This window comes from Electrona antarctica, assembly GCF_951216825.1.
Source record: "Electrona antarctica genome assembly, chromosome: 18".
Lineage (NCBI taxonomy): Eukaryota > Metazoa > Chordata > Actinopteri > Myctophiformes > Myctophidae > Electrona > Electrona antarctica.
In genome coordinates this window covers 29,913,584-29,925,186 of record NC_136799.1, presented here as the reverse complement: position 1 = coordinate 29,925,186, position 11,603 = coordinate 29,913,584, and the positions used below count along the sequence as shown (strand labels likewise).

Below are 11,603 nucleotides of genomic sequence, written 5' to 3'. Positions count from 1 at the left end.
AAATGTATACAATTGTGATGGGTGTATCGTATATACTATTGTCTTGAAATCTAGTTCATTTGTTCTGTACAGGGTGCTTTTTGAGTGCCTAGGGTGGTGTGCAGTTCTCTCATTGTGATCCATTATTGCCACCCACCTGTATTCACTCATCAATCAGGATTGGGTGACACCCCCAGCCAAGTCTATAAAAATGAATGTTTGGTTGGTGGGTGGTCCTTATTGTGTACCCTGATGAAGACCTAAAAGTTGAAAACAATGTTATTTGCTCAGTTCTTTTCATGTACGCAATTAGCCGTGTTGAGAAAAAAGCCTTTTTAACTCAATCCATGTATTCTTTCTCCAAGCAAGAGTGCCTGCCAATTTGGCTCATTCCATGTGATTACCGGTATATTTTATTCAAAAGCGTTTCAAGCTCGACTTCAAATTCGACACATGCGTTTCATACCACAGCAGGGGGTGCAGTGCCCGGTGTCAGGGTCGGTCGGACCCATGGTTGTCCAGAACCGCCCCAAAAAGGCCTCTGCCCGAGCTCTGGACCGGGCACCTGCCCAGTGTCCATATATGGAGCTGGCCTGTTTTGACCTCACAACACTCCATATTTGGGCATGCATGACACAGAACTCCACAAGCTGGCTGCATATACTCCATATTTGGGCATGCCTTACAAAGAACTACATATATGGGCATCAAAGGGAGACAGACATAATATCTGGGTGGGGCATTCATTTCCAACTTGCATCGTTCCAAGTAGGCTGTAGAGGCCCCACGGGCATCGTTCTAGTATTGTAAATGCACAAAGGATAATGGCGGGCCGCCTCATTGCGGACTCTATATGTTATGTTACTGCATTTTATTTCTGTCAATTTCCCCAGGGTATTGCTATGTGACTGCATTTAGAAATGAATTGATCTAAAGGGGTTATTACAATTTCCTAAATTAAATAGGTTAACATGAGATGATAGGAATACAGTTATAGTCACAAAACATGAGTAGAGTCAGACGATGTAGCCTGGGGCCTAACCACAATTACCCTTTTATAATATTTGATATTATTTTCTTTGGGTGGAATGCTGGTGGAGAAAAGGTCAGGAAAATAACAGTTTCTATATAGCTGTGGCCTTCTGAACCTCAATTAGAACATAACTGGAGTGCTAAGCCTTTGCCAAAAGGAGCTCAACAGTTTCTAGGGAAACAATATTACAATCAGTATAAATATACACAGCTGTTGACGTAGTATAGAAGCAGGTGCAGATTAGGAAAAACGTAATTAAGCATCTTGGCTGCCATAACAGGAAAGTGAAAGCTCATACTGTACCTGCATAATACCTTCACATACACTCTGGAACACACCACCTTGTTTGAGTATGAATGAACCTACAGTACACAAACACACATTATGGACACATTCCCATACACAAACAAATTGATGCATATTGGCTTACACATGCATAAACCACACATTAGTATGCATGTATTGTACATGCATAGACCAACCCGTAGACACACACATACTCCACAGTGACTGATCAGAAGAATGTTAATCACCCTGAGTATCTGGAGATATTGGCAGAAAAAAAACATGTCTTTAAAAGGACTGGAATGTTTAGCCATCTGGCTACAACTCACTCTTGGAATCATTGGATTCTGCATGTTCATTTCAGTATGCAAATCAACTTGCAGAGACGTGAAATTGTGCTTGAGATTGATCATCTAATTTTAAGTTTTGGTCGAGGGTTATGTATTGTAACATTTAACCCTGAGTCGAACCCCGATCTCCAACTCAGTAGACAAGGCAAGCAACAAGCCACACCAAGAGAGCTAGCTCACTTGGAGGAGCAAGTTACGGCTGGGTTTTTCGCAGGGTCGTTACACTATTGTGAGTTCATGTATTTTAAAGTGCAGATTGATTTGAAAGAAACAGTCCAAAGGTGGAAAAGAGAAGTGAGAGGAGGTCCGTGTATAGGGTGAGGGAAAAGCAGATAGCTATACAAAACATGAACATACTGTAATAGTAGTGGGTACTGGTTAGCACACACAGTATTGTACATTGTACACACCACAGCCACCCGCCCACCCACACACACACAAACACGCACGCACGCACGCACGCACGCACGCACACTTCTGAGATTGTCAATCCTCCATCTTCTCTTGCCCAGCAGTCTGACATCATCAGTTTCAGTCAGTGATCTGTCTTGTTTAATGCAGAGGAAAAACGTGTTTCAACTCAGCATAGATGATGGAATAAAGCAGAGCCTGAGCCACAGTTTCTATTTAATGAAAGGCTGAGTTACTTTAAGCAGTATTTTTTCAACACATAATTGAAAGTTTCCATCAGAAGTTGTGCCGATCAGGGGAGATCTTAAATCATCTTAACCGCTTTGCCGTATATGCTCTCCAGGACATAGGCCTATACGGCAAGCAGGGCTTAGCTGAAGCTGATTGCATGCATCATCAACTTAAATGGACAGTATGTTTAATGACTAGTACCTGTATGTTTTGTCATAGAATCAGGCTCACTAGCACACATGATCACAGAACCTGGCAGAGCACTCTGCAGGAAGTTAACCGAGTATTCCACTCCCTGCAGCGGAGTCTTTCTTGAGTCATCTGGTGGAATGTGAAGCTGAACCGGTATATACCCAGCCTGCGAGTCAAAAATGAACATATTCGTGATAGGAAGAGAGAGAGAGACAGAGAGAGAGAGAGAGAGAGAGAGAGAGAGAGAGAGAGAGATCCTATCCGAGCCCCGAGGTCTCCACCACGTTAACTTCCAGTCACACACTATAGTTTAATTTACTTCTTGTTGAGTTGCATCATGCTATGATGCCCAGAGGAAGACAGTTTGCAGAGGAAGAGAGTTACATACATGCAGAAACAGTATGTAAATCAGAAAGGGGCATGTATCGGCAACTGACATATACAAAAAAACTCAAGGGCATGAGAAAACAGTATTTTCTCTCAGGCTATAATTCAATCACAATTTACCATCTTTTCAAGCTGTTGCAACAACATCCTTGTATATTCTCCTGATTATTTTTTTTGTTTTTTTTACCAAGGGGCAAGATATAATGGTTTAGTAATTTCCATAATTGCTGTGATTCCAGAACCAACAGAGGGACTAATTAGAGTAGACTGGCAAAGGAAATCTGGTTTGCCACATGCCCCATCAGCTTACTGTGTTTAACTGCTCATGGCTATCGCTCATTAGAGTCCTTATCTGCAGGCACAATGTTTCATGATTTTAAATCACTTCCTTGAGAAAGTTGATTCAGGACCCACAGAGAAATCATCTCAAATATGTAGATAGTGTGGAGAGACAGGGGAAAAAAATAGGGCAGTGGTTCTCAAAGTGGGGTCTGAGGACCCCCAAGGTTCCTTGCGGGGGTTCCAGGGGGTCCCCAGCAAAATGTGTTAATACAGCATCACAATCACTTTAACCGCTTTTTCTGTATTTGATACGTTGGCTATTACAAAATAGCAGATATACATCTGCTATTTGTGAAGCTTTTTTTGGAAGTATTGTATATTTAGATTTTTTTAATTTATTTTTTCTTCTGGGAGTCACTGACACAAAACATTTTCAGATGGGGGTACGCGATCAAACACACGTCATTATAGTGGTCCTTAGAAAAAAAGGTAAGGTCAGCACACTCGATAATGCCTTCAGGGTTCCTTACACACTATAGTGGACATGACGTTTCAAGCCTCTCGGCTCTTCATCAGACCAATTTAGTGGTCCTTAGGGATGTTAATAGTTAATCGATTAATCACCATTAAGAAATTAGTCGATTAAACGTAACAGTTAACTAATCGTAATTAATCAAAAATGATGCAGTTCTATCATTGGGTGGTTTTCTGTGAATGTAATGCTGTCTGTGGCAGAGGAACACACATACTGTACAAAGATGCCATTGCCTGGCCCTGTTAAAGGCATATTATATTCCTTAATCAAATATTTATTTGACCATTGAGTCAATGGTCAAATAAATATTTGATTAAGGAATATAATATGCCTTTTGTATTATTTCTGTATATCAGCAAAATATAGATTTTCTTTGTTAGACATTGAGGTAAATTAAGATTCTACGATTTTTTACAAAAACGCCGCTTATAAACTAACCGGTTAATCAATCGATAAGCTTATCAAAACGTATCAATTAACTATTAATGCATTAATCGATAATTCACATCCCTAGGTCACATGACACATTGTCACATGACAAAGTTTGAGAATAACTGAAATAGCTGGGGACTCGCTGATAAGGGCATTTTGCATCCATGTGGTATGCGCCCTAAACCAGTGTTAAATAGACACTCATGCTTTCTAAGGTGTGATTTGGGGCTCTAAGGATGAATTCAAAATCAATATCAACATCTAGTCATTATAATAAAGTATATAATGTGTTATGATTACGGTTATAAAGTATTATGAATATGTATGAGTGCTCATAAATATAATTAATTATACATGGTTATGAGAAGATTATAATGTCTTATAAGTGTGTTCATAATGTGTTATGAACATGGGATGCATAGCAAGTGTTACCGTCACACCGCATACCCTCTATATGCACTCATTTAATTAATAGTTACTAACAACTCATAATTACAAAGTTGAACTATAAATAAAAATGCTTGTTTTAATGGTCATATTGATGAGTAGCATGTGTGTCAGTCTCATATCCTCATAAACGTGTAGATCTGTTATTTTCCACAAAGACATTTGGTGTAGTGTGTAGAAGGGAAAAAGGGAGGGGCATCGTGCAGGGTTTAAATGGTTAAACTTCAACTCCACTCTCCAGAAAGGGTCCACTCGACGAAGAACATCCAGACATGGAGACACATGAGTGCACCTTTTCTGTGGACTTAGTAGGCTACATTTAAAGGTCAAGTTAGAGGGTATTTGATTCCAGACACAAGCAGAACCTTTTATCTATGTGGAAAACCTGACCTTTCCATCAACCTCCGCCTCAGACTCCAGACGCCTGTATTCTCAGATTAGCTAAGAGAGCTGCATGGCTCGTTGTGTGACCTCAGCACATCAGTAGCGAGGAAACGCACAGGGTGTCTCCAAGACAGGAGTATCGAATGGTTTCACAATGAAGAAGGGGTGAAGAAGGGTGAATGGGATGGAATGAGAGAAAAGAGGGACATCATTGACTGCAGGTCCAGTAGGGAAAAGAGCAGGGAATGACTGACAGACTGGAGCCTTGATTTTAAAAAGTCACTTTATCTATAATGGGTTGGTGTATCAAAGCGTGGCGAAAACTCATGGAGAAGATTGGGAAGCTTTCTAAAGGTTACAAACATAATCAGCTTCCCCCCCACACACTTATAAAGTCAATAACAATCTGTTGCGTGTTTTTATTAAATACACATGCACACAAGATGCCCCCAATGAGAACATCACTAATAAGTCAGTAGTCAATCCTCAACTGAATAATTGCTTTCACATTTGTAATAGCTTTCATCAGACAGGAACACTTATTAGGTATGGTAGGCCTACCTGTTTTGTTCAAAACTATACAATCTAGAAAGATAGTGTTGTTATGCGATTAAATCTTACACTGCAGCTTGTGCCTATATGGCTTCATGGTCTCTTCTGCAACTGACCAAATAACGATGTTCATGAAAATACAATTAAAAATGTAACTTTATGGATGATATTTTGGACCTTAGTTTTTATTTGAAAACAAAACATTAACGTAACCAGATGTTAAGGTCGCAAGCCAAACCTGAAATACAGAGTTTTCTGCCGGACAGTGCTAAGAATCCATATTATCCTTATTGTGTGAACTTCTCTCTTGCTGTAAATGTTTTGACAGATTCATATTGCACCTTGACCTTCTGCTGATGAATGTTTTTGACATGTTCATGCAGTGTTTAATTGCTGTGGGCTTTTGCATGCACATTCCCATTAGGTTGAGGAAGAAATGTCACCCTTTTCACATTGACCTATTAGCGTCACCATCAGGCAGAATCTCTCTCTCTCTCCTTCCTCCCTCTCTCCCCATACCCCTTTGTCTTTTACTCATCCCATGTTACCAGCAGTTGTAGCAGTGATGGGACTTTTAATCGCTTTCCCATTATTTTCCCCTTCCTCCAGGTTACAGAGAACGAGAAGCATACAAAAACCCCATAAAAGACAGAGTTCTGACCACTCACAGGGGATTCAGTAACAACATCACTGACTGACAGCTAGACTGTTTGAAGTGCCTGCTCGTTTCATCAAGGCTGATCCGTCAATCCTCCCATTGTGGCATTGAGAAATACTGTAGTACATACTGTAAGCCCCCTTTAGCTGTAGGAGAGTGACCTCTCAAGTCAGTGGCACGCTCATGCCTGCCTCTTTCATTGCAGTCAAAGGTGGACGCTACTCTTGCTCCCTAGATAATGTACTGTGCTACACACCCGTGAACTGAGTGGTGATGCCATATCAGGTGTTTGTATACAGTATGCATGCGCAGGCGTATGCCACAGGGGTGTGTGTGTGTGTGTGTCATAATTTCATTATGCTTTAAGTAGCATGTGACGTGTCAAACTAGGGGGGTTTCATGATTCTGAATCCATTCCAAGCATTAGTTTTGAATGAAAAACACTCCTTGGACTACATTTAACCATAGCCACTTGCCCAAATGTCCCCAAAATGTGCTGACCTCATCACATTTTTGTGCAAAACTAATGCTTGGAATGGATTCATCATCATGAAAACCCCCTAGTTTGACACGTCACATGATACTTAAAGTATAATGAAATTTAGAAAATATTGCCTTATAATAGGTTGTCAATGGTGGCATATTGGATTAAGGAAAATCTAGGGTATTTGCAGTGAGCAGATTAGGGTAGATTTTTTATCCTGGCTAGTAGACCTAATGTCCTGTCAGAATCAGGTGAGAAACAAAATAATCAAATTTTGTGTCATTTAATTATTGGACTATTATTTAATACTGCTAGTGTTTGTTTTAATTTTTGAGCAGTGCTAGCTGCTCCAACACTTGTGTATTTGTGTAGCAGCACGAATCTGTGTCTATTATGCTGCGTCCACACGGGCAGATGCAAAGATACAGGAGATACAGTTTACCATTCATTTTCAATGGAAGCCAGCGACATGAAGATACAACGATACATCTGACGTTTGTAGCTGCAAAACAGTTGAGCTGGTTTCAACTTCAGCTACAAGATACAAAGCTATAAATATGCTGTGTAGCTTTGCATCTTTGTATCTTTTGCATCTGCCAGTGTGAACGGGTGAATTGCAGAACAAAATTAGTGTACACTAATAACATCATGAGAGATGTCAGACATGTCATTTGTTCTCATAACTGCTCCTACCCAGTATAGCCTACATGCACCAGTTACATCAACACCTGGGTAGGCACCACTGTGGAAGATTCAAACCTTAGTGTCCATTACCAAGCCACCTATTAATAGACACACGCACGCACGCACGCACGCACGCGCGCACACACACACACACACACACACACACACTCATGGTCAGTATCATTATTCAGTATCATTCATGGTCAGTATTCATTTGTGTTTAAAAGCTCTATATTTGTTCAGTAACAGGAGTCTCCATGTCTTTCCAGCTTTTTATTAAACAGGTCGGGATACCAATTGTATCCAATCAGGATAGAGAACTCAGTCAGGTGACACAAATAAATTAGCAGACACAATTGGAACTGGAACACTAATTAAGCTGATAAATGTCTATATTATCTCCTGATTGTCTGATGTTTTGTCACCTACCTGACCATGTATTTTACTTTTTGTCATGACATCCCTGCATGTCACACTGCTGTCTCTACATTGTAGTAAACACATGTGGAACTAATCTAAACATTGATATTAAACAACCTTCAGGAGAAATAAACAAAATGGCAAAAGAAATAAATGTAAAACATAACCCCACATAATATTACTACAGGAGTCGTTTAATGTTTTTAATAGATCGGTCCTCTTGTACTGAACTGTAAGAAACATCTTTCAACAAGTTTAGGTTCAAGTTTAAGTTTATTACAAAACATTATTGCATCAGTATGAATTAACTGATGCAATGATGTTTTGTAATAAACTTAAACTTGAACCTAAGCTTGTTGAAAAATGTATTGAACTTATCTCAACCTACTCTGTTTAGGTATGTTATACATAAAGACAACACTAGTTCTCACTGTTAAACTGTTTGCAGTTAGCATTCTTAGTTTGATGCAGAAAATTAACTCCTGACATCTTCCTTTATGTTCATAATCCGTAAACATTTTCATTCGGACCCCAAAACTCATTTCAATGATTTTGTACCAGGGATTTGTACATAATTATACAACTGTCTGTACTAGCTGAGGAGACAACTCAATTCAATTTGATTACAGTACCAAATCACAAAAGGTTGTCTCAACACTATTTTTTGTATTCAGTATCACTACACCAGGAGCAGCACAAAACCATAGTTCCGAGGCGTCAAAGTTTAACGAAAGTTATACTGAAGTAACCCTTCAGTATACTATACACGTGTTGTCTTAATTGAAAACTGATTGAGGATTAAATTAATCTAATCGATTCGATTGACAGGAGAGATGACCAGAGGACCATCGTGGAAACATGGATTAAGGATTGGATAGAGTTTGCAAGTGAAGGTGCAGCCAGTGAAAGAGTATAAATGAACTCTGGCCTCCACATCATAAAAGGAGACCAAACCCTCCTCATAATCCACAAACACTCCCACTGTCTGGACCTTCTCTCTTACACGGAGGAGGACACGAGGGTAAGCAAGAGCCTTGTACTCATTTCTCTTCAGGCTTAAAGACCAGTAACCATTGATGGGCCGCTGATCGATTGATTGTTTCCTGCTGATGGACTCTCTGGCCACTCCTATAGTCCAATGAGTCTTCCCTTTAACCTGAACCTCATAGTAAAACCTCCCCTTTGAGAAGCTTTGTTTACCCAAGACACGTGTACATACAGAGAATCTCTCTTTTTTGAATGGGAGATTCTTCATAATGTTTCCTTGTCTCACTTGTTTTCCATCCTCAGACAGGTTGAGTTCGCAGTGTGCTGTATCAGAGTCCAGAGTCACATCCACTGCATATTGCTGGACCCTTCTCAGCTCAGCATCACGTAGCTTCTTCTCCATCTCTTGACTAAGTGTCTTTAGAGTGGTCCTCACAGTCCCCACAAATGAATGATGGATATTGACCTTTGACCAGTCCTTGGTGGGTGGAGGGATGTTGATGGATGGGACGTTCTGGAGGAAGTGGAGGTGGTCTTCAGTGTGTGAGAGCTGCTTCAGCTTAGAGCTTCTCTTCTTTAACTCAGTGATTTCTTGTTCCAGATCTTTGATGAATGCTTCACCTTGTTTCTCTGTTGTTTTCTGCTTCTCTTCAATCCCATCAATGAGCTCAGCCTGACTTCTCTGAATACAACTGATCAGATCAGTGAAGACCTGCACACTGTCTTCTATATCTCTGTCTGCATCTTTGTTACTGAGTTGTACCGAGTGTGTGACCTCCTGAATCTTCTCTTGTCTCTCCTGGATCATCTGCTGAACTTCAGCCTCTGTCTTTCCCAGCTCAGCCTTCTTCCCTTCATATGCCTCTTTCAGAGATACAATTTGATGTAATTTGTGGTCTGTCTCAGTACATATCTGACAAACACACATGTGTTCAGTCTTACAGAACAGCTCCAGACGTCTGTCATGTTTCTTACACATAATGCCTTCCAGGTTCTTTACAGGATCAATTAATTTGTGTCGTTGTAATGCTGGAAGTCTCTGATGAGGCTCCAGGTGAGTCTCACAGTAAGAGATCTGACACACCAGGCAGGACTTCAAGGCTTTGAGCTTGGTCTCAGTACAGACGTCACATGACACTTCATCTGGTTCAGCAGGTTCAGCAGGGTTTGTGCTGGAAGTTTTGTTCAGCTGCTTGGATTTCCTGAACTGATCAGCCATCTCTGAAATGAAAGTATTGACAAAGACGCCTGGTCTCTTACAGAAGATTGTTTGACACAGTGGACACTGACACACACCACTAGTGTCCCAGTAATGTGTGATGCAGGTTTTGCAGTAGTTGTGTCCACATGGAGTGCTGACTGGATCCGTGAACACATCCAGACAGATAGAACACAGGAACTGCTCTTCAGACAGGAGCATGCTGGCAGAGGCCATGTCTAAACACTGAAAGAAAGAAAAACAATAATAACTCACAGATCAATAGTTATGAATCTGATCTGCAATAGAGCACAATAATGTTGACATGGACATATTACAAGCTACTGTACTAACTGGAAACCATACCAACTGGAAAAAAAAATGTAATTCAAGGAATATGAAAATAGGGGAAGATCATATCTGGATACTGACAGAGAATTTCCATCTTACTACTGTGTTTGCTACATAGCACTCACTGAGGTTAAGTTGACATTTAGTAACCAATTATATTCACTAGATGTACTATTCTTTTCATATAACAATATTGTTTTCTCTTGGTCCTCTTCTCTTCTGGGAAACCGAGAAGTCAAGGCCCAATACACAGATAACGATGCATTCTCGCTGACTGCAGTGACTCCCACTCAACTCTCTCACCGTTGTCCGTTGTCTGCCTGTTTCTCCCTTTCCTCAGTCCCTCTCTCTCCCTCCCCCCTTCCTCTCTCTCTCTCTCTCTCTCTCTCTCTCTCTCTCTCTCTCTCTCTTAATACTAAGCTAGACATGTAGTCGAGGGTATGAAATTGCTTGTATCACCCAGCAGTGATTAATAAAGGACTCTTTAAAATCAAAATCTCTCTTAATACTGGAGTCATGCCTTTTTATGTTATTGTTGCTTGAAGATTCTGCCACGAGCACATCTGTAAACTATCATCCACGTATACTTAAATAAATAAATAAATATCACTTTGAACCACTTGAGAGGCAGCTTTTGCAATACTTATTCCTCAACCGTTATAGTGTACACATTTGCCACATCAATACAGTTACAAATTCTCAGTTACTGATTAAGTCCTTATCTGCTGTACTCACCTTTTCACTATAATTGTAAACGTTGTGTTGAATGTTTTGTAGAGCTTGTTGTGTGCGGTGCCTCAGTTCCACTGTTTAACTTTCATTTCACTAGATTTGCGTCACTGTCTGTGAAACTCCTCCTTGTACTGTAGTCGTTAACCCTTCACAAGCTCCACTCCTCTCTGTCCATCTCTTTCCCATTCCATCCTAGTCCTCATCCTCTGGATCTCTAACACCTTAGCACAGAAGGAGAGCTTTTCATTTTCAGGGTGTCCAACATAATGGGCAGAGTGGGAACAGCTCTTTATAACTCAAACGTTAATTCATTGAAACACTTAAGCAGACACATAGGGTGATTTATAATAAAGGGTATATTTTAGGGTATATTATAATAAATTATAACTGAATAAATTACAATATATTATAATACAGGGGTATTTCAGGCACTTTTGTTATGTTGTTTATAAAAATCAAATCTATGCCGTTCTCACCTGTCCATGTCCAAGTGTTCTGTTAATGATAAAATCCTGTTGTCCAACGTTCATTACATAGATTGTGAATTGCATTCACCCATTCACCCATTCACCCACACACACACGGCTGT

General features: G+C 40.2%; 1 protein-coding gene across 1 annotated transcript; it reads right to left on the bottom strand.

Moving 5' to 3' along the window:
- Positions 1 to 7,659: 7,659 nt before the first annotated feature.
- On the bottom strand, positions 7,660 to 11,128 carry LOC306942249 (zinc finger protein RFP-like). Its single transcript, XM_079528042.1, has 2 exons — positions 11,018 to 11,128; positions 7,660 to 10,177 (listed from the first exon to the last, which is right to left on the bottom strand). The coding sequence occupies exon 2, from the start codon at positions 10,166 to 10,168 to the stop codon at positions 8,555 to 8,557; it is 1,614 nt and encodes a 537-aa protein (XP_079384168.1). The 5' UTR covers positions 10,169 to 10,177; positions 11,018 to 11,128; the 3' UTR covers positions 7,660 to 8,554.
- Positions 11,129 to 11,603: the final 475 nt, after the last annotated feature.